Below are 24,043 nucleotides of genomic sequence, written 5' to 3' on the forward strand. Positions count from 1 at the left end.
TTTTCCATGTTCTGCTTCTTCACAATGAACATGTATTATATATATAATCTGAAAAAATATAAAGCTGCTCTCTTTGGGGGAAAAAAAATCTTTACTAAAAGGAATGATAAGAATTGGAGGTTCACTGTTAAGAATTAAGAGAGAAGATGCCATATATTATACAGGTGAACATCATAGCTCTTACCTGAAACAAGTATTTCAAAGATGCCCACGTTTTAATTCCTCTTTTGCCACTAAACAGTTGTTGACACTGGCAGAAGCCCTAAAGATCAAGAGGAAGAATGAAGTACTAGGAAAAACAGCTTCTTAGTCACTTAGTGCAGGAAAGGGACCTGTGAGAGCTACACGGTCCTCTAAGAGGAGCTGCTGTAGATGATGTAACGGACACAAACATCAGAGTCTGGCCCTCAGGGACTCGCTCTCCCTTCAGGCACCGAAATCCTTTTCCATAGTGTATAGAAGATTCTGCCATGTTGACAGACCATAGACACACTGAGATTAAGGAGAAACTAATAAGCACATTTTAACGCTTGTGTAGTTTGCTAAGGTTTAGACAGAGCACTCCAGAACAGGACAAGCTGGGTGGCATCGTACGTGTCACCTAGAGCCATGAGTCTCTATTTTCCCAGCTTGGCATATGTGATGGTTTCACCTGCCTGGCACTTTCTCCTGGGCCCTCCGCTTCCAGTTACGCCACTGACGGGTTCACTAGAACCTCACCCCTCTCTCTCCCCATCATAAAAACACACCAGAAAGCAAGTGAGTGAAATCAGTCTGTAGCAACTGAAAAGAAAAGGCAAGCTTTGAAATGTAAGCCATTAGTTACACAGTAGGTGTAATCTGTGAGTGTTATTATACCATGGTGAAAAAACTGTGGTCTCCAAAATAGTATGCATGTACACTGGCCCGGTACCATGTGGGCATGGGAAGACACCATTAGAACACTAGTTCTAGGTGCTTCTTTCTCATCTCACCTGGGAAAAAGATATGTTTTGTAACAATACTGAATATTAGTGCATGTGAAAAATTTCTAGACACATATCCATATAATGGGTATAAATGCTAAAACATTTTTTACTGACTGGGGTGCGAAATTAAATTTTAAAGCCATCAACCTAAAAGAAAGTGAACCTCATTCTCTCATTTAAGGTCAACTTTAGAATACAGTCAGTACTCAAAGTGTCACGAGATTAACGAAGATAAAAGCCCAGTGCTTTTGCTCTTGATTAATAAAACCCCCAATAAAAGCTATGGTAACAGCTAGTAATACGTGTAAAAAAGAGAGAGGAAATGAGAAGACAAGAATAGAATGAGAACAGCATCTTTCAGGTAAAGATGCAGTGACCCCGATGCCCACTTGGCACACCCACATGGACATGTGGTACTTCTCATGTAACCCCCACGATAGTCCAGGGGAAAAGAATGTAACAGAGTGCACAGCCTCTTGGCATTTTGATGGGGCCTTTATCCTTTGTCCTTTTAAAGAAAAAAAGGCAACAAGTTTTATAGCCGACCCTAGAGTGTTTAGGAAAAGGAAAGATGCGTGAGGCCAGAGTCCCAACTCCAGGATGGAAAGGCAGTAGCCCCAGGAGCCACTATACAGGGCACAAGCAGCCCTCTCTACCATCCTGAAGTCTCCTGAGGCGGGGGCCGTGTGGTTTGGGCCAGGCCCGAGTTTATCAAGGCAGGAACACCGTCATCTAAGTCTACACTGTCCTAGGAGAGTCAGTGAAACAAAGCCATAAGCAGTGGGAGGAAGTATCATGAGCCCAGCAAGAAGAGGCTAGAAGTTTCTGCAATGTTCTAAACCAGTGCGATTAGGAAGGGCAGGATCGGCCTTGAGTATTAAAAAAAAAAAATCACTGGAAACACGGATGAACCTTGAAGACTTTATGCTCGGTGAAATAAGCCAGTTGCAGGATGAATATTGTATTGTTCCACTTCTAAGAACAGACAGACAGAAAGAAAGTGGAATGGGGGCTGCCAGGGGCTGGGGGTGGGGGGCTACGCTTTCACGGGGACAGACCTTCTGTCTGGGGAGATGGAAAGGTTCTGGAGGTGGATGGTGGTGACGGGGGCACAGCCATGTGAACATACTGAATGTCACTGAAGTGTACATTTAAAAATGGTTAAAATGGTACACTTGACGTTGTGTATATTTTATCACACACAAAAACTTTTAAAAAATCACTAAGGAAGGTCATTATGGAAAATGAAAAACTCAATGTTAAAAAAAAAAAAAAGACAAAAAAGCCTTTTTTTTTTTAATCAAGAGAGAAGTACCTCGCTCCAAGCTCAAGGTCTAGATTGAGGACAGTGATGATGAGTCCTACCACACACAGATTTTAAGGACACCGTCACACAGGTCACCTTGTGGCTCCTGCATGCTTTCCAGTCCCGAGGGTCTCTTTCCTTCAGCTTTGCCCAGCCCTGTCATTCATAATAGACAAATGAGAAGTCCCAGAAACCAGTTCTATTTGGGAAGGCTTTCTTTTGTTCGAGGCTTCGGTGGTTAATATGCTTGACAAATTTCAGAGTCTCTCTGTCTCTGTAGACCAGTGCCAAAGAGTTGTTTTCTGGATTCACTGTTAGCAGCTGAAATAAGCAAATACAATGACACATCAGAACACCGAACTTATTCTCAACTCTTTTCTTCATGATTCACCATGTTTTCACATCATGTACTTAGACTGGCGATAGGGATCTTTTAAACGATCCTTTACTAGGAGGAGCTATTGCTCTGGCTGTCAAGGCATTTTCCAATGAGCCCCATTCCAACACATACCCAAAACGATTTTACCCAGTGCATTTATTTCTTATATATTAAAAGATTTCATGGGAATGCACCATGTAACTCTTAGCTTACATGGAATTTCTCAGTAGGGTAGAAGCAATGCTTACGGATTATCCTGTGGCATCTTTATTCCCTGCCAAGTACTTTCTACTAGAAATTAGAACCACTGCCAGGCAGACCATCATGGATTTATCAGCTAAAGACACTGGCAGAAGGTCATAAAAATTGGGTTTCTAAAGAATGAAACCTTCCTCAAGAACTAAAAAGGGCAGTTTGCTGTCAGAAGCAACTTACCTCTTCATCTTCACCTTTGGCAATGTAGGAAGTAAAGCCACCATATTCTGGCTCCCAGCCTTACAAAGGGAAAACAAACAGCATTCAGAAATTTCTCACTGCAGGAGTTCCATCCTCTGCTTCCACTGCCAATCCCATGCTGCTTAAAGCTGGAGGTTCTGGGAGCTCTGTAGTAACCAACTCTATGACTTAGGAGCTTGAATTTACCATTCAATCCACACTGAGTAAGAAATGAAAACTAAGAATTGAATATAAAACGCACCTGGAAGGACGGTTATTTGGAGGGAAATTATGATTTGGTCCACATCACCCCATTCCTTAGTCAGATATAAATCCTTTGGGTTGGGAGACTGAAGTTCATGACCCCCAAGATCCCCTCCAACAGAAAGCTTCTATGATCTGCGATCCCGGCCAAGGCACATCACTTCTGAATTGGTCAGCTGGAGGGGGTCACCAGGAGACTGCCCCTTCACTGTTGTCCTTCCTGCCTCTTACCTTCACAGCCACAGTAGAGAAGTAGGTCTAGGGCAAATTCAGTCTTGCTGTTGTCATGGATCAAAGTGTAGTGACCGGTCTTCCAACGCCTCAGTTCTCCCTGGCATGTGGGAACACTTGAGTCTAAGAAGAAACAGAAGGCCAGAAAAAACTTAAAATAACCCTGATACAGGGGCGCCTGGGTGGCTCAGTCAGTTCGGTGTCTGACTCTTGATCTCAGCTCAGGTCTCGATCTCAGGGTCGTGAGTTCAAGCCCTGTGTTGGGTTCCATGCTGGGTGTGGAGCCTGCTTAAGAAAATAAATAACTTTGATACAACTGCGAGTTTGCGAGGGAATAATAAGTAGGAATGGTCCAGCACTAAAGGGAAACCATTCCCATAAACCCTCTGACCTACTGCTCCACCAAACCAGCCTTACTTACAGTGACTGTCAGAAATGTATCGTGTACTATTTGGTGGGGCAGAGGGACTTGATGTTCTATTTCTTTTTTTACAAGAAATTCTGGATGGAATATATTTAGCTGCCAAAAATTATAATATGAATATTATAATTTTAAATAGATTCCCCCTGCCAACTGCCTGTCTCCTATTATTAATGTTTTATCTTAGTGTGATTCATTTGTTACAACTGACAAACCAATACTGATACATTATTATTGACTAAAGTCCATAGTTGACATTAGGGTCTACTCCTTGTGCTATACGTTCTATGGGTCTTGATCGGTGCATAATGTTGAGTGTCCATCATTACCATATCATACAGAATAGGGCGTTAAGCCCTAAAGAAGCTCTGTGCTCCACCTAATTCATCCCTTCCTTCCTCCTAATCCCTTCCAACCACTGATTTTACTCTCTCCTGAGTTCTGCCTTTTCCCAGAATGTCACAGTGTTGGAATCATACAATAAGTAGCCTTTTCAGCCTGGCTTCTTTCACTCAGCAACATGCACTTAAGGTTCCTTCATGTCTTTTTATGGAGGATGATCGCTTGTTTCTTTTTAACTTCATCCTGTTGTGGTTAAAGAAGCTACTTTGTATGGTATCTTTTATTTTTTACTTTTCTAAAGATTTTAAGTAATCTCTACACCCAATTTAGGACTTGAATTTATAACCCAAGATCAAGAGTCACATACTCCACCGACTGAGCCAGCCAGGCGCCCCGGTATCTAGCTTAAAATCTACTGAGACTATTTATCGTCTGTCCTGGAAAATGTCCCATGTTCACTTGAGAAGAATGTATATGCTGCTGTTGGTGGGTAGAATGCTCTGTATTACACCTGTTACATCTAGCTGGTTTATTGGGTTAAGTCCTCTCGGGCACTGACCTCTCCCAACTACTACTGTAGAAGTGTCGGATTTCTTCCTCCAATTCTGTCAGTTTTTGCTTCATATATTTTCAGTCTGTCATCAGGTGCATAAAGATTTGTAATTGTTGTATCCTCCTGCTGTACTGTTATTTTATTTATTTTTTAAAGATTTTATTTATTTATTTGACAGAGAGAGACACAGCGAGAGAGGGAACACAAGCAGGGGGAGCGGGAGAGGGAGAAGCAGGCTTCCCGCTGAGCAGGGAGCCCGATGCGGGGCTCAATCCCAGGACCCTGGGATCATGACCTGAGCTGAAGGCAGACGCTTAACGACTGAGCCACCCAGGCGCCCCTGTACTGAACTTTTAAAAATATAGAATGTCCTTCTTTGTCTCTTCTAATCTTTGAGTTAAGATCTATTTTGTTTGGGTGCCTGGCTGGCTCAATCGGGAGAGCATGCAACTCTTGATCTCAGGGCCGTAAGTTTGAGCCCCACGTTGGGCATGGAGCCTTACTTAGATAGATAGATAGATAAGTCTATTTTGTTTGATATTAGTAGAACCACTCCTGCTCTCTTCTGGTTACTATTTGCATGGAACATCTTTCTCCATGCTTTTATTTTCAATCTATTTGTGTCTCTGGATTTCAGGTGAGTCTCTTGTAGATAGCAGATAGCAGATCCTGTGTTCCTGTCTATTCTGCCAATCTCTGTCTTTTGATTGTCATTTACATTTACATTACATTTACATTTAAGGTAATTGCTAGGAAAGGGGCTTAATTCTGTCATTTTGCTATTTGTTTTCTAAATGCCTTATAGTTTTTTTTGTTCCTGCATTACAGTCTTTTGTGTTTAGTTGATTTTTTGGTATTGAAATGTTTAAATTCTTTTCTCATTTTCTTCTACATATATTCTATAGCTATTTTCTTTGTTGGTACCATGTGGGTTACATTTAACATCCTGAAGTTATAAAACCTCTCATTCGAGTTTATGCCAGCTTAACTTTAATAAAATAGGAAAATTCTGCTCCTTCATGGCTTTGTCCCCACCATTTTCTTTAAGATGATGAACTTTACAGTTACTTTTCACATTTACCTCTGTATTCCCACCTGCTTTGGCCCAGGGCCTTGCATGCAGTCGATGCTCAGTAATAGAATAAAGCATCCTTTGGCTGCCTGTATAGATTTTTTCCAAGGTCCAGGTTCCCATGAAAATGAAACCAAGAAGGAATAGAGGTAAGTAAGCACTTTTTTTTTTTTTCTAAGTTTTATTTATTTATTTGATAGAGAGCACAAGTAGGGGGAAAGGGAAAAGCAGGCTCCTTACTGAGCAGGGAGCCCGATGCGGGACTCGATCCCGGTACTCCGGGATCATGATCTGAGCCGAAGGCAGATGCTTAACTGACTGAGCCACCCAGGCACCCCAACAGATACTTTTTTTAAAAAAGCCCATGAGGCCCCACTGATCTTCACCTGATTCCTTTCAGGGCCCAGGTATAGAAGCCAGTATCAATTATCAAGGAAAGCCAACCTTTATCTTAAAGAAAGGCTATCCTGTGTATTGACTAGCACAGAAAAAGCCACCTGGCTCTGGTTGTTCTAAATCCGTGGTGACCAAAGCAACAGGTCAGTCTGCGAGGCCACAGCATCTGCGTGATGCGGTCCTTGTGTCACACTGCTGGCTACGTGTCCGTGGGCATCTACCTTCCTTGTCTTCGCTCTTCTAACTGCAACCAGGGCCTTCTCCAAAAATCAGAGTGGAAGCAGGGAGAGTACAACTGAGGAGAGGAACCGGGCAGCAGATTTTCTCGTCGGATTTAGTAGGTGCTGAGCTGTGTACGCTCACTTACGGGTGCCAAAATTTCCACAGAAGCCTTACCTCTTAAATTTCCTATATTTTTCTCTGTTTGATCTTGTCTGTAGATAATGAAAGGCTTCCTCTACTTTTTTTTTAAGCCTATTTATTTTTTCTTACTAATCTCCACACCCAATGTGGGGCTCGAATTCACGACCCTAAGATCAAGAGTCGCACACTCTTCTGTCTGAGACAGGCAGGGGCCCTTAGACTTCCTCTACTTTTATTAATAATTTCCTTCTACCTATTTTCCCAAATTCAAGGAGATTTTTCCTGGGCTATTATTGGTCCTTGGCCGAAATAAGCTGTGTTCACCTTCTTCTCTTTGATGTTCTTATGTTTTAGAGAAGTTTGGGGCAAAGCCAGTCCTATTTCTGTCCACTGTTCACATATACTGTCAGCCTAATAGAATGTATGAGCTGCTCCTCCTACCTAGAATATTCTTCCCACAGATCCTTCTTGTTATTCCGATCGGAGCTTAGGTGGCAGCTCCTGAGACAGGTTCTTCCAGTTGCCTGGTCACCTAAGAGGCCACTCGGTCGTCGTTCCTCAGCACACAACCCTATTCAAGTTTTCTGCAAACCGCTTTTATTAGCGTACGTTTTCCTGTGGTCTGTGTACACGTTTAATCTCCATCCTCTCCCACTAGAACATAAGCTCTGGGAGAGCGGGGACCTTGCCTCTTCTGTCCTCCAGCTCCCAAAACAGGCCTAGCAGGTCATGGATGCTCGAGTAATAGTTGTTAGATGAATCAATGACTGAATAGTGAATGCTTAACGGTAAGTAAGGACGACTGATATCAACAGCTTACCTTCCTCTGCTTCATTTTCCTCTGACTCTGGGTCTGTCTGTCCCTGGCTCTGCTGGCTGTTATTGCAGAAGGCCGTCTGATGGTTCTCTGGCCCAGGGGACCTATGGCTCGTCCCTTCTTCACGGTTATCAGCCGCAGAGGCTCCTTCTCCCTCTTTTTGGTTCACCACCTCATCTTCTTCTGAAGGGGCCAAGAAGTGGAGTTTCAGGCCTGTGAAGTTGGAGAGCAGCAAGAACAGAGGCTCGGAGCGGAACAATTCCATGCAGTCCTTCAGAATGTCAGGAAGCTTGCTCTCCTCAGCTTTCTCATAAAACCTGGAAAGCAGTGATGCCAAGTTGTTCATCAAAGCCACACCTGTACAATGACTCATGGAAGAAAAGCTGTTCATTAGTTTTGTACCCTGCTCCCGAAGTCCTGGCACAGCCTACTAAAGCACAGGTTGTTGTAACTGTGAGGTTCTGTCAGGGCCTGCTACTGGATGTCCCTGGGAATGAAACATCACCAGGGCCAATGTCCTACCATTGGCAAATGTCCTATTATCGGAAGTGAGCCTTCCAGACAAACAGGCAGATGCTGCACGCAAAGGCAAATGTCGTGGCTCTACCTTTTGTTAGGGGGACCTCGGCTGCTCCATTTCACGTCTCCTTTCTCCAAAGCCTCACAGACCTCTGCAAATTTCTCAGGCTGGAAAATGAGCAAAGAAAGAAGCAGTTAGTGAGTCTCTCTATGATCCCACATTGGTCTTGCAGGTGAAGCCGCTCTGCAGAATCATGCTGGCTGATTCCTAAAAGGGCCAGTGGACATTCACCCGTTTTGCCCAAGGTCCCCAGGCCTGATACAGCACAGCCAGAACAAAGACTGGATAAATCATCAGCATGCTTTAGCCAAGAGACCCGAGTGTCAGTTTGGGCTATTTCCTTTAGTGGTTGTGTGTCTCATGTCAAATCGCTAAACCTCTCAGACTCCTGCCTTTATAAAATGAAGACCATAATACGGTCTCTTCAATTCATAAGATGTGAGGAAAAACAATGAAACTGCTTGACAGTCAATGTCATCATACTAGAAGTCTCTGTAGGCCTCACCTTTATGCAATCAGCTTTCTAAATAGAGAAAGCCAAGTGTAGAGCAAGAAGCTGATTAATCTATTGAAATCTGCTCCACAAGAGGCTTTTTATATACTTGTTTAATGTGGCTTCCCAAGGAGTGTTCTCAAAACAGCAGTCCTATCAGCTGTAAAACAGGAAAGAGGATCCCAAAGCCTGGTTTAGGTAAGCGGAATAAAATAGGATCAAAGTTTATTTACCGTAATACTTCTCAAACTCCTTAATATGCTAATGTCAGCTTTAAAATTTCAAGAGGGAAGGGGAGAGGGGGAGAGAGAGAGAGGCAGTATGCTTCTCGTGGAGGAACAGCTCTTGGGACTGTGCTTCCATGGACCCAGGGTCAGCTGTGAAGCACCACACTAGTGTCTATGATCTCGTTTGGCCCTCACAACAACTCTTCAAGATGAACAAGGCAGGTCTTATCCCAGTTTAACTGATGAAGACCTACAAGCTCTGGGAGATTCAGTGATTTGCTCATTAGTAAAACCACAGAGCCAGGGCATGAATATTAAGTCTTCTGACTCCTGACGTAGTCCCTCTCCACTGAAATGTGCTGCGTTTTATTGTCAAATGCTCATTAATAGTTGCTGCTCAGTTAATAATCTGTCTTTTACTAAAAGCAATAGTAAGCTGATTGGAAACCATATTTACCAAATGAATAGGAAGGAAGCTACATACAGCTCCCTCTCAGCGTAGAAGCGTGCGTGCATGTATGTGTGTACCATTAAGATTCCAGAAAACTGGGGAACACCCAAGGGACTCAACCCACTAAGCATACAACTGGTACCAATGTTGGCTACTAGCATCACCTGTATATTTTATGAAAAAGATGATATAAACATTCTAACCAGGAACTAACCAAAAACTCCTTTAGTGATGCCTGTTTACCCACCCAAGAAGCAAGAAGGACAAAAGCAGTTTTTATAGCCGTGAGACTGTTAGGGCCTGCTACTGAGGTCCCCAAGATACACTGGCCAGAACGTGCTGGCTTACCTTAAGGAACTCCTTTAGGAGAATTTCAGACCTTTCTTCAAACTCTTCTTGAATTTGAACTTGGTAATCCATGTCCAGATAAGTAGGGTTGATCCAATCATACAAAATTTCATGCTTACAAAGAAGCAGCAGATGCAAAACGTGAATTAACAATTCCTATTGCTTTTGTTCTTACATCATTTCGTGCTAGTAAAATATATGCAAAGCCTCACTTTATAATCTTCTCCTTGTTACACATAAAATTGCTGGAAAACTCTGCCTGAGAAAAAGACACTATCAAAAGTTTACCAAAGAAAAGCAAAGGAGGAAACTCAAAGTCCAGTTTCATTATCAGGAAAACAAACCATACAGTAAAGCTTCTAAGATAAGAATCCTGACAACAAGCATTTATCCTTACATCTTGTGGGATGTGAGGGCTCCGAGGTATGAGAGGTTCAAAGTAGTTGGGAGGCCGGGTCAGTGAAGGACCATGGAACCAGCCACTTATAGACAAACGCGACTTTTCTTCAGATAGGACTTCGGACACCTGAAAGGGCAAGGCCAGCAGCGCATGAATGCACCCGCTGAGGGGGACGATTGCCAGCTGAGGCGCGCTCACTTCTGGATCCGTCACGCTGGATGCGCGCACAACCTGGCCACGGAAGTCCAACAGGAAGCTCTCACGTTTCGGTAACAGGGGACTAAAAAGCATGATCCTTAGTACTCTGTATATTTGTGGCTTATAATCTTTACCTGGTGAAAGGATACTGGAGACACTTCAAAGAAAACCAGTGTGTTCCATGAAGGGATAAGAGACTTGACGATCTGCTTCGGCTGAAAGTGTTCTGCGCCAGGAGAGAAGACAACCACAAATGTGGTTTCATTACCACTAACCACTTTCAGGCCGCCTCGTTTCACCTTGACAATTCTGATTTCTAAGGGGAAGTAGATGGACCCTGCAGATCCCAAAACGCCACCCCCTTCCATCTGTTTCACTCAGTTCTGCTAGCTGACCATTGTTCTTACTACGCCATCTGTCTATTATCGATCGGGGCTGGGATAAGTTCGGAAGAGTTTTCGAGAGGCAACATCTGGTGTCAGTCATTAGGAAACGACCCTGACTTCCTGTCAGACAGACTGGTCCCGGGCACAGTGATGGCCCCAGGCAGCTTTCCACGCGCTCGAGCTTTCCATGGTCAGTACTCAGGAGTAGGGTCTGACTAGTCCTCACGCTCATGGACTCCACCTCTGCAGTAACGACTACAAGTACAATGTAGGGAGGCGGCTGTCAGGGCTGGTGTCCGCTCCCCCTCCTCAAAGGAGGACACATGCTGTGTCTCAGAGCTCAGAAGTAGCTACCGGTGCTGATGCGAACGCACTTCTCTTACCATCGACATCATACAGGTCCAGGGTGCCCCCCAAGCTCCTGTCCCAGGGAGGAACCAGGTAAAGAATGAAGGCGATCCGGCGCCCTTCCAGCTCATCATCATGGCAGAGGAGGGCATCTGCAATAGTGCAACACGCACTTTAATGTCCCCAAGCTGACAAGAAGCAGTTGCTACTCTGACCCTGCATTTTAATATCAGTCCATCTGATATTCACCTGCAATGTGAGCTCCTCCAGCTGTAAAATGACACTCGTTTCTCCTGTTTTATAATCGGAGACATACAACTGGGAACATGGAGAACTCTAAGAGCACTGAAGAACACACATATGGACAGGCCCCAGAGATAATCACTAACAATATTTGTGCTTATATTCTTCCAGCACTTTTCCTACATATGTTTGCTTTAAAAAAAAAAAAAGGGTGTCCTACAGTGGTTGTTTTGTGGCCTTTTTACTACCATCACTATATACACCTGTCATTGCTTTTTTAATGGCCCTGTAGTTATTCTACTATACGGATTATGAATTACCTTCTTTCCCCTTTAATTAATCTTAGACTTGTTGTTTCCATTTCTCATCTATTAAGAAAAATGCTTCAATAAGCAAATGACCATCACTGTACATAGATCTTTTGGTAGCAGTTCCCGTTAATTTCTTGAGCTAATGCTTCTAAAAGCCGTTAGGTGGGACTGAGCAAGGGAGGCATCCCTGCAGGGCAGGAGAGGGAGGATTTGCTATGGTGAACTGTGATCGTTCACACATGGAGGGACTGTTGTGATAAAGAAATATCCTGAAGGTGACGGAAGCCATGGTTCTCACTGCTAAGGAAGGAAATTATAAATATGGAAATGGAGAAATCTGGGATAAACCTTATGGTGTTGAATTGGAACTGTAGGAATCAATGTGAATTAATTTTCCTATGTATGGAGGTATTTAGTTAGATATCTACATATTTCTAGACAGTGACATACATAAACATATAAACGCACGTGTGCATGTGTGCATCCATGTATTTGCTACCTCTTCTCCACTGAAAGGCCTGGGAGCAGTGACACCCTAATAGCAAAACACCTAGAGTCCAGACCTTGATTTTTAAGCATGATTCGTCACTAAAAGGAATCAGGGTTCTTTGGAAGAATGGCTAACTCTGGGTCTAGAGCAGGGGACATATAAGATGAGCTTGGAAAAATCTTGCTCTGCTAGGAAGTAAAATGTATTAAGAATGATGGGGACACATCAAAAGGACATGGAAATCAGTTTAAGGGTGCTCCCTTTGATCAAATCAGGGACAAGAGGAGCATTACTATAATATAGCAACTGATTACAACCCGTTACATAAGTAGTGACCCATAAATATATGAATAAATAAATGGGAAGAGAGGAAGGTTTCCTTTACAGAATGACAATAAATGTAAAGGGGACGCCAGAGGATGCTAAAATAAGCGAATCAAAATTGGAGGAGAAATGGGATATTTACATAATCGTTAAGTATCTCCCCAAAAAATTCTTATTCACTTACAGAAAGAAAAAGAACAAGTTTACAGTGGGAAAGCCTGACATCAGTTACCACCTTAATTAAGTAATCAAAGTATCACTAGACTATGACACATAGAAACCATATACCACTTGATAAGATGCACTAAAAAAACAAAACAAAAAACAAAACAACCCCCACATAATTCTGTAACATTCCTACCAAAAATGCAAGGCTTGAATCTAATCATGAGGAGGCATCAGGCAAACCCAAATTGAGGGCAAATGTACAAAATAAGTCATCTGTAAACCTTCAGAAGACTTAAGATCATGAAAGTCAAGGCTAGACTGAAGAACTGTTCTAGATTGTGGGAGACCAAGTCAGGCATGATAACTACGCAATCCTGGACGGGATCCTTTTGCAATCAAGGACCAAATAATGGAACTTGAATGGAGCCTGCAGATTTATACAGAAGTCATTTTTTTGACTTGGGAATGGGAATAATGGGAATTATGGGAATAATGTATCGATCCTAATTTCCTGATTTTGATGGTTTATTGCCATCATCTAGGAGAATGTCCTTGTTGTAGGAATAACTGAAGTACACGAGGGTCCTGGAACAGGATGGCAACCTACTCTCAAGTAAAATGGGAAAAAACTATACTATGCTTGCTACGTTTCTGTAAGTTTGAAATGATTTCAATTAAAAAGAAAAAAGTTTTTAAAAAAAGGGCTTTTGATAGGACTCATCCTGTGTATCACTCAGTTAGCCTCAAAAAGTGGTTACCAATGTATACTTCCCCCTTATACTTTATACTGTATGAGAGTAAACCCACATCAAAATTTTACTTAGTGAAACAAAGGAAAACACTTTTCCTTCCAGGTGAAAAAGCAAACACGCTTTCAAAAAGACATTTCTTTGCTCACAAAGGGAACTGGTGACAATGGATACCTCTGAAGAGAAAGGGGGACGAGGAGAAAGTGCAGGGAACTGTCAAGGTTTACACTGTATCCTTCTATACTGTTCGAAGATTCTTCCTTAAGAATGTAGTCTTTTCTTATCTTCCAAAGAACAACCACAAGAAAAAAAAAAAAAAGAAAAAGAGGCACCGAGGGATATTTGCTCCCTAGGAAGCCCAAGAGTAGAGCTGACAATACCACCTCCGAGTTTCCTGATGCTCTACACGAAGTTGGTGTGTGTGCCTACCTTATCAGCATTTTTCTGAAAATTTGGTCAATGGCTTTCATCATATTTTCACCAAAGAGAACCACTGCCTTATACCTTCCAATAAGATAGGAGTTTTGGTATACGAACCGGGTCAAATCTTCCTTATCAAGAAGGTCCTAATGCTATGGGGGGGACGTGTCCAAGTCTAGGATTCTGGCACACCGATGCTCTTGCTGCCACTGTGTAGCTAAAGCCTGTAAGTCCTCTAAACATCAAGAGCTTTATCTTTCTTACCAGAGAATTCATATTTAGCACAGGACATGTCAATAGTTGATTCCAGGTCAATCTTGGAAATGTCAGCAAGCCAAGTCCGGAAATCTTCAAACAGAACTTTCCTAGAAATGTCAACAAAGGTAACTTGTTAGCCACAGCGTTTGGATCTTGGCCACAGCTACTTTTTCCCGGAGGCTGTAGTAGCTTCTTTACTTTAAACTTGCGCAGTTTAGGACTTGGAAGTGAGATAAAGACAGAAAGAGAAAGAAATACAAATCCATCTACTGTAATATAGTTTTGCTCTGCTATTTCATTTTACTTTCTTCCTCTTAAATTGATAGTATGCTCTATCACGGCAGAGGGCATGCTTTGCCCTCTGTCATAATTTAGCACACTGATGTTCCTTTCCGAGGTTACTGATTTTTAGACATGGTTTTTGGCACTAAATACTACTCCACTGCTTAATGACCACTTGGGTGACACTGCTGCAGATTAAAAACTTTAAGTTGCAATAATGGTGAATATTATGCTAACTGTAGGCTCAGGAAAATCTTTTATAGAAGTTCTGATGCTAGCACGATACCAATAAGAGATGCCGAACATTTCCATTTGCCAGCTAATGGGGCTCTCTGTATAGAAATCTCTTTAACACAATTTATAACTCACTCAGCCAATCAACTTTGGAATTATGTTACTCTTCATGAGTTGAAAACATTTTGAAAGGACTTAAGTCAGTTCACATTTTGCACACACAGACAGTATTTTTTGGATCATCTTAGTCCAAATGTACACAATTGGAATTCCCATAAAATGCAACTGTGCTGTTCATAAGTATCAAGTCTCCAGGCTGATCTCCTAACATTTTAATACCAAGTCCCTCTTCCACACTATACATTACCAAACCAAAAAATTCTATAAAACGCTGTGCTAGGTTGGTCCAACCAGAAATACCATGTAACTTCAAAAACAGAGTTGCAAATTGTATTTAATGAGCCAGCAGAACAAAGTGCTGAACCAGGCTTGAGATGTGGGTAGCAAACATTTCTGCAAAGTCTTGATGGTTTAAGCAACTATTATCAAAGCCTTAAATCCTTCTTTTACTGGTAACACTGGCTTCCTCAAATGTATTCCATAAAAAGCTCTTCCTCTAGTCACTCTATGAAAGGGTCACAAGGCCAGGGTTACTTTCTGTCATTATTATTTGTTAATCGAATTTAATGGAGAAATCACAGAGCCCAACTGGGAAGTATAAAGATCACCTTTCTATAGACCAAGGAATCCTGTCTAACACACCATCCAGTTATTATCCTGTGGCAATAGAATGGAACCTCAGTCCCACAGCAAATGCTTACCAGAGGCGTGCTGTGAACTAAAGAGATAATGCCTTACAGGTATCTCTCTTTGGAACAACAATAACAAAAGGTCTAAAGAAATATGAGACATTATGAGGTGCAGTTAATACAGGAGTAATACTTCAGAATTGGGAAGAAATAACAATCTGTGCAGACTGCCATCATATATCAAAAGGTCCCAGAGGAAAAAAAGAGAACGAGAAAAAAATGACTTCTGTATAAATGAAAAACAGTTATTACAAAGTAACATGTGCCTACTGTAGCAAAACTAGGGGGAAAAACCCTCTATAAGTAAAAAGAAACTGTTAAAAGAAATCTGAAATCCAACTAGCCAGATTTAAACATTCCATTCTTCTTTTTTCTTTTTTACACAGATAGCCAAATATATCTCTTTTTTAAAAATCATTCACTGTGTGTGCTGTTTTAACGTCTTTTCTCTCTTTTTTTAAAAAGATTTTTATTTATTTATTTATTTGACAGAGAGAGAAAGAGAGAGAGAGCACAAGCAGGGGGAATGGCAGGCAGAGGGAGGAGCAGGCTTCCCTCTGAGAAGGGAGCCCGATGCAGGGCTCGATCCCAGGACCCTGGGACCATGACCTGAGCTGAAGGCAGACGTTTAACCGACTGAGCCACCCAGGTGCCCCATCTTTTCTCTTGACAAGTGTACTGCATCAACTCTAATATGCCTCCTCTGGAAGAAGTATCATTATTTTGCTATCACTTAAAAAAATGTTGCCAATTAAAATAGGACACAATAGTAATTTGTGAGACACTGCAGTGTCTTAGGATCCCAGCAGTGCTAAAATGTAAAAGAAATGTGTCTTAGAATTGGTGAAATCAGGTTTATTGTTCTCATGTATTAAAATTCACACATGTCATATTCAATGGTTGTAGAGTTTTCCACTCATGCTTTTACCATTATCTATGTAAATCTCAATGCATGGCCATTTAATTTGTATATAGTTTTTCACTATTTGGGGGCACCCAGGTGGCTCAGTGGGTTGAGTGTCCGACTCTTGATTTCGGCTTAGGTCATGATTTCAGGGTCATGGGATCGAGCCCCGCACTGGGCTCTGTGCTCAGCAGGGAGTCTACTTGAAGATTCTTTCTCCCTTTCCCTCTGCCCCTCCCCCAACTTGCACTAGAGTGCACGCACTCTCTCTCTTTCTCAAATGAATAAGTCTTTAGAACATTTTTTTCCTACTATTTTAAGCAACATTACAACATGCAACCTTGTATGGAATTTTTGAGCACATCCTTAATTATTTTCTCAGGATACATTCTTATAAGTGGAATGACACTATAAAAAGGTAAGCATAATTTTAAGAGTTTTGATACATTTTTCAAAACCATCATGTAAGAAAGGGATTGATACTTCTGTCAACACTGGGGGATTTTGCTTCGAATATTTGCCAACCTAATATGTGAAAAATGGTTCCAGCAGTGTTTCCTTAATTACTAACAAAGTCGAACATTTTATCACTGAGAAGGTGGGCCCTGGAATCAGACTGATTTGAGTTTGTAGCTTAGCTCCCTTGGTTTTCATCTAGGAAGCCTTGAATCTCTCAATCTGTTTTCTCCTCTACAAAATGGGGTAATGACATAACGTTATATGACATAACATTTTCTGCACCCAACAAATATGATTGTTTACCTTAAAGCACAGATGTGAGGCTCTCTTCTCTTCTTCAAATCATCCGACTTGATCACAGAAAAAGAAAAAAAAAAGGATTTCCTTCATATATTATACTCAGAGGAAAGCAGTTCAGTGAGTCCCCTTGCAGTGTAGGATTGTGGTGAAGAGCCTGGACTCTGAAGCCAAGCTGCCTGGGTTTGACCTGTGGCCCCGCTGTATGGCAGCTCTGTGACTCGGGCAAGTTACTTAGCGCCCCTGGGCCTTATTCCATTCAACAAATATTTAAATAGTTATCGACAGTGGAGCTTATATTCTTTTTGAGGGAGACAGACAATAAACACAAAAAGCTGATGGTTAGCATGCAAGAAGGTGACAAAGGCGCAGGGAAAAGCAGCAGGCTATGAGGGACTGGGCGTGCTGAAGATGGGAAAGGGTTTGCAAGTACAAACGCGGTGGCCAGGCTTGATTTCGCTGAGTGAGGCAAAGCCTTGAAGGAGGCTGAGAAACATGCCAAAGGGAGTGTCTAGGCAAAGAGGATTCAAGGTCGGGGCGCCTGGGTGGCTCAGTTGGTTAAGCAACTGCCTTCGGCTCAGGTCATGATCCTGGAGTCCCGGGATCGAGTCCCGCATCGGGCTCCCTGCTCAGTGGGGAGTCTGCTTCTCCCTCTGACCCTCCTTCCCTCTCGTGCTCTCTATCTCTCATTCTCTCTCTCTCTCTAGTAAATAAATAAATTCTAAAAAAAAAAAAAAAGAAAACATTGTATACCTTAAAAAAAAAAAAAAAGAGGATTCAAGGTCCTGGGGTGCCCAGGTGGCTCAGTCGGCTAAGTGCGTGACTCTTGATTCCAGTTCAGGTTGTGATCTCAGGGTTGTGAGGCTCCCATGTCAGCCTCCCCGCTCAGCACGGACGCTGCTTGAGATTCTCTCTTCCTCTCCCTGCGCCATGCCCTGCCCCACGCACACACTCTCTCTCTCAAAATAGATAAGTTAATTGGAAAAAAAAAAAAAAAGGATTCAAGGTCCTGGGTGTGAAGCATGCCTGGTCTAGTCAAAACATCCAAGGAGACTGTGTGGCTGGAGTGTAGAGAGTACGGGGGACAGCAGGAGGAGATGAGGCCAAAGAGGCAATGGGATGCGTTAGAGCTCTTCTAAGTACTTTGGTTTTCTGACAAAGAAATGAGGAACCTTTGGAGGCTTTGAACAAAGGAGTAATAGGATCCCATTTACATTTTTAAAAATTGAGATAAAATTCATGTAACATAAAATTTACCATTTTAACCATCTGAATGTGTAATTCAGTAGATTTTAGTATATACACAATGTTGTGCAACCACCACCACTATCTGATTCCAGGACATTTATCACCCCCTTACCAAAAAGAAACCCTATACTCATTAGGCAGTCACCATACATACTCTTCTTCTGCAAGGTTCTGGCAACCACTAATCTACTTTCTGCCTCTCTATATGGATTTGCATAGTCAGGACATTACAGATAACTGGAATCCTACAGCACGTGGCCTTGCATGTCCAGCTTCCCTCAGTATATTCCCAAGGCTCCTCCATGTTGCAGCAGCATTGCTATGCCATTCCTGTTCCTGGCTGAGTAATATTCCACCATGTGGCCAGACCAAACTCATCTGTCCACTCATCAGGTAATGGACATTTGGGTTCTTTCCAATTTTTTAGATATTATGAATAACTTGCTATGACCATTTGTGTACCTGTTTTTATGTGCACATGTTTTCAATTCTCTTGGGTCCATTGTCATTTTAAAAGAACACAATGGCTGTGATTGTGTAGGTGGGCAAGAGTGGAAGCAGTGAGACTGGCCAATAAGCTAATAGAATAATTCTGATGAGAGGCAAGGATGCCTTGGACTGGCTGTTGGTAGTGCAAGTGGACAGAAGTGGGTTTTTCTGGATATGTTTTGAGGAGAGAGCCTGCAGAATTTCCTGACAAACTAGGTATGAGGTGAGAGAGGAATGGAAGGTTTTTAGCCTGAGCCACTTGGAAAGATCGAGTTGCCATTCACTGGTTGGGTAAATTTGCAGGTGGAGCAGATTTAGCGGAAGAAGACCAAGAGCTTAGTTTTGGACTTAAGTGTGAAACACTTAACAGATATCCAAGAGTAGAGGCAAAGCCATGGGAGTCCCTGGAAATCTGCCAGGAAGTGGCCCAAGGGCAAAGCCCTAAAGTACTCTATCATTAAGAAGTTAGGGGGCGCCTGGGTGGCTCAGTTGGTTAAGCGACTGCCTTTGGCTCAGGTCATGATCCCGGGGTCCTGGGATCGAGCCCCGCATCAGGCTCCCTGCTTGGCCCGAAGCCTGCTGCTCCCTCTCCCACTCCCCCTACTTGTGTTCCCCCTCATGCCGTCTCTCACTCTGTCAATTAAATACATAAATAAAATCTTAAAAAAAAAAAAGAAGGTACAAAAGGAAGACCTACCAAAGGAAACCAAGGGCTTGCCAGGGAGGTAGAAGGAGGACTCTGAGAGCGTGGTATCCCGAAAGTGAAGAAAATATCTCCAGGAGAAGTAATATAGCAGCTCAAATGCAGCTGGAAGGTCAAGTAAAATGAATCCTGGATTTACTAATGTGGAAGTTATGAGTGAGCCTGACAAGTGTAGTTTCAGTGGAGCTGTAGGTAAAAGCCTGATGCAAAGTGGGCTGGACAGAGAATGAGAGAAGGAGTATTTGAGAAAGTACAGACAACTTATACGGAATTCTACTGTCAAGAGGAGCAGAAGAATCCCCAATCTGCCCTCTGTGAGGGGCAAAGTTAGGTCAAAAGCATTTTTTTCTTAGGAACAGCTTTCTTTCTTTCTTTTTTTTTTAAATTTATTTGACACAGCGAGAGACACAGCGAGAGAGGGAACACAAGCAGGGGGAGTGGGAGAGGGAGAAGCAGGCTTCCCACTGAGCAGGGAGCCCCATGTAGGGCACCTGAGCCGAAGGCAGACGCTTAACGACTGAGCAACCCAGGAGCCCCTAGGAACAGCTTTCTTTCATGTCACAGGGAAGAAAAAAAAAAAAAAACCAATGTACTCCCCTCATCTGTAAACAGGAATAGGAAGGTACCTCCTTCATAGGACTGTTATGAGGACTTAATGAATTAATTCATTCATTCTGTTATGAGAATTTATTAATGAATTAATAAATATAAAGCACTTAGCATGGCATATAGCATGCACTCAGTAACACTTGCTTTCAAATATCCAGAATATCAGGCAACTCCTACTGACACACTTGCTTAGGAAGGTTGTAAGACGTCACAGACCCCATTATTAAGATAGTTCATAGCACAAGCAAAGAAAAGGGGATATAAGCAAAGTCTGAAGGGACAGGAGACTGAAAATAGGTTTTGCATCTACTCTTTTAGGATGAAGAAGTTCAATCCCAAAGTGAGCATAGTAAAAATTATTCACAGCAGAGTTTCACCTAACACCCATGTGATCTAAAGTAATCTTTTTCTCCCTCCTCATTACCCAGAGCCCTTTTTATTATATTGCCACTCACTGACATCACAGTTAGAAGTGTTTTCATCTACCAAATTGCATCAAGTAAAAACCAGTTTAAATCCTAAGGGGTTGTAATCAGAGATACATATAGCCCTGAATCAACAGAGACCTACTGTTGTTTATTTTTTTTAAGATTTTATTTATTTGTCTCTACAGAGAGAGACACAGCGAGAGAGGGAACACAAGCAGGGGGAGTGGGAGAGGGAGAAGCAGGCTTCCCGCTGAGCAGGGAGCCCGATGCGGGGCTCGATCCCAGGACCCTGGGATCATGACCTGAGCTGAAGGCAGACGCTTAACGACTGAGCCACCCAGGCGCCCTGAGACCTACTGTTATTGAAGTTGATATAATTACAAAGGCAGACAGTTGTGACTTTTAATTAACCGACGTAACTTCACGAGGATAAAAGTTTAATTTTATCAGATTTCCTGACTTACTAAGAGTCATATCATGTGTGTATTTAACTTGGTTAATTCAATTATATGTGTTAAGGCCCAAAGATAGAGAGACTGGGGAACATAATAAGCTCTAGGGCAAAAGAATAAAAGTAAGAGAAGGAAATCCTGTTATTTACTCTCTTATCCCAGATAAAGAGAAATCAAAGGGTTAAATGCAAAGAAAACAAAATAATCCTTCATCTTTTCCATTTTTATTTTATTCTGTGATTTTTAAGGGCTGATATCCTTGAGATTTTATAAAGGACTTCCAAGAGTCATGTCCATCAGGTACTAAAAAGATATTTCCCCTCAAACTGGGGAAACCAATGACCTGTATTTCTTCCTTTTTTTTTTTTTTAAAGATTTTATTTATTTGACAGAGAGAAAAGGAACACAAGCAGGGGGAGTGGGAGAGGGAAAAGCAGGCTTCCTGCAGAGCAGGGAGCCTGACATGGGGCTTGATCCCAGGACCCTGGGATCATGACCTGAGCCGAAGGCAGACGCTTAACGATTGAGCCACCCAGGCGCCAATGACCTGTATTTCTATAGCTAGACTGAGCCCTGTCTTCTAAGACTGGAAAAACCGGCCCTGATTTTGATATGGTCTTTCCTGCCAAATTAAACTGTCTACCGAAAAAAGAATAGACCTCACTCTCTGCAGACATACTGCGATGCACAGCGTACTGCAGTACATCAAGTCACCTAAAATAAAGACATGAATTAAAACATTTAAATAGGTATTATTTTCCAACGTACAACTGTCTTCAGCATACCAATCCTCAAAATGTACTTAATCCCCTTTGTTTATAACGTACTTAACTTACTGGCTTACTGTATTTCTTGACTATCTGTCACCATCACTAGCACCTCTCTTAGTCTAGTCTTACAGGGCAGGAAATGTCAGAGGCTCCCATGCAATAATTATGCACCTAACACATTGTTAACATTCAGTAAGCTTATGTGAAATGAATGAATGCTTTTAGCGATGTCAAGGCAAGGACCCTCCAAGGCAAACCCAATCTAAAACCTCAAGTCTAAAGGTAAGGAATGATTCTGTAGATAAAGCATTTCTTAAGTGGAAGAGTGAATGTGAAAGGGACATAAATACCTGCTGGAACTTATATAAATCGTTATACTTTTCATGGAAGTCCAAGTTCAAAAGTTCCTTCTGAAGCCCTTCCAAAAAGTTTTGGCTTTGGATGAAGTTTGGGATGACGCAGTGAAGAAAGGGATCCATGTCCATGGCAATGGCCTCTGTTGGAAGGAAAACATTACTTATGGTTTTTCCCCCTTTTTTATTTTTGACCCAAGTAGCATGGCAGAGGGAATACAAAAGGGAATGATCATGAATTTTCAGAAATCTAGTACCTAAAGACTTGGGGGAAGAATTATAAGCTCTTCCCCTTTTTCTTTACTCCATTCAATACTACCTTTTCTTTTTTTTTTTTTAAAGTTTTTATTTATTTGACAGGGAGAGACCAGCGAGAGAGGGAACACGAACAGGGGGAGTGGGAGAGGGAGAAGCAAGCTCTCCGCTCAGAGGGTCCGATGCGGGGCTCGATTTCAGGAGCCTGAGATCATGACCTGAGCTGAAGGCAGACGCTTAACGACTGAGCCACCCAGGTGCCCCTCAATACTACTTTTTAAATATATTGTGTTTAAAATACTAGTCCTTAGGAGTATAGGTGATATCACTAAATTAAGGTTCCTGCTCTTTTTTGAGTTTTCAATTCAGCTAATTGAACTGAATATATTTTAGATTCTTTACTCATTTCCCCCCAAATTAAAGTGAGAGGAGCAAATGAAAAATGAGAATAGAGGGGCACCTGGGTGGCTCAGTTGGTTAGGCATCCAATTCTTGGTTTTGGCTCAGGTCATGATCCCAGGGTTGTGAGATAGAGCCTCACCGCAGGCTCCATGCTGGGGGAGGAGCCTGCTTAAGATTCTCTCCTCTCCCTCTGCCCACCCCCAACCCCTAAAAAGAAAATGAGAATAGCAATACTGGCTGGCAATTTTTCTTCAACCTGCCTTTTTTTCCTCCAAGTTACTGTTGGAGGAAGTTACAACATACACTTTTTTAAAAAAATCGGTTCAAGCATAACTCTTCGATGCCTTGATTTCTGTCTCAACACTTTAGCCATTGCCTCTGATACTCTAGGTACCCTCCTAATATTAATGGTCACCACCACCACCATCACCACCACCTACCCCGTGCCAAACACAGTGGTGCTTTACATGCATAATGTCACTTCATCTCCTCGGCAACCCTGTGGCAGACATTATCACTATTTCCATCCTACAGCTGAGGATATTGACAAGTCCCTGTGGGTACAGAGCTTGCCCTTTAGACACTGAGCTATCACTTTTTATGTGCATCCAGACACCCAGGACTCACCCCTTCAAAGCACTTAACTGAAACCAAAATCATGGCAAACTCTAGGAGGGAAAGCATGCTGCATGAAGCGGAATTCTTATCCTCTAAAGTGATATCTGAAGTTGAGGCTGGAATCGTTCAAGGTGAGTTCCTTCCCTTGCTCAACACTCGTTTACTCCCATAGGTCACGTAGTCGGCCCACAGGCGTGTAAAAACGAGTAAGCTCAGGTGCCAGCCATCTGGCAGCTCACAATAAATGCTCTGGCTACACGATTTTGGGATAACCGATCATTGCCCTCGGAGGAACTACGAACTTGCATGCCATGCCCTCTGCTTCCCAACTCTCGGGCCTACGTTTCTTCCTCTTCTCAGATTTCTAAATCCAAACCGAATTTGGAATGATAGAGGGCAGCAGGAGAGTCAGAGGTGGCCAAAGTCACACTGTCTCCAAGGGCCTCTTCCCTCGTGGCCCCGCTGCCCGGGGCTCGGCTCGAGTGGCAGGACTTTCAGAGGCCCCCCAGACCCTGCTCCCCCTTCACAGCACCCGGTTACCGTGACCAAACGGCGTCCTGCGGCTCCAGGCCTCAGACACCTGCTTTTTCAAGGTTTCTTCGGTGACAGCGTCCGAAAACTCCGCTATCACCTCCTTCTTTCCCTTTTTCCCCGTCCGGCCAGAAACTGGCTCAGCTGGCCGTTTCCCATTCATCTTCTCTTAAGCTACAGACCCACGCCACACTGATTAAGCAGCTACTTTAGGCTGACTACAATTCCCAGAATGCCCCCTTTCCCGTGTTCCCCAGCG

General features: G+C 42.7%; 1 protein-coding gene across 1 annotated transcript; it reads right to left on the reverse strand.

Annotated features, from left to right (window-relative positions):
* Positions 1 to 319: 319 nt before the first annotated feature.
* Positions 320 to 24,009, reverse strand: OGFOD1 (2-oxoglutarate and iron dependent oxygenase domain containing 1). The gene is made up of 13 exons (XM_027620348.2): positions 23,794 to 24,009; positions 21,976 to 22,121; positions 16,933 to 16,979; positions 13,948 to 14,048; positions 11,014 to 11,130; positions 10,379 to 10,470; positions 10,044 to 10,172; positions 9,647 to 9,760; positions 8,155 to 8,234; positions 7,551 to 7,864; positions 3,584 to 3,706; positions 3,089 to 3,147; positions 320 to 2,595 (listed from the first exon to the last, which is right to left on the reverse strand). The coding sequence occupies exons 1-13, from the start codon at positions 23,945 to 23,947 to the stop codon at positions 2,434 to 2,436; spliced, it is 1,638 nt and encodes a 545-aa protein (XP_027476149.1). The 5' UTR covers positions 23,948 to 24,009; the 3' UTR covers positions 320 to 2,433.
* Positions 24,010 to 24,043: the final 34 nt, after the last annotated feature.

This window comes from Zalophus californianus, chromosome 17 (genome assembly GCF_009762305.2).
Source record: "Zalophus californianus isolate mZalCal1 chromosome 17, mZalCal1.pri.v2, whole genome shotgun sequence".
Classification (NCBI taxonomy): Eukaryota; Metazoa; Chordata; class Mammalia; order Carnivora; family Otariidae; genus Zalophus; species Zalophus californianus.

What these genes read in the sequence shown, in the direction of transcription:
- OGFOD1 (XM_027620348.2), bottom strand. Translation starts at nt 23,947, where the DNA reads ATGAATGGGAAACGGCCAGCTGAGCCAGTTTCTGGCCGGACGGGGAAA. An exon ending in GGACCTGTATGATGTCGATG is followed by an intron (nt 10,471 to 11,013) that starts GTAAGAGAAGTG and finishes CTCCTGGCGCAG; the next exon opens with AACACTTTCAGCCGAAGCAG. An exon ending in CCAAAGGTGAAGATGAAGAG is followed by an intron (nt 2,596 to 3,088) that starts GTAAGTTGCTTC and finishes TGCTTATTTCAG; the next exon opens with CTGCTAACAGTGAATCCAGA.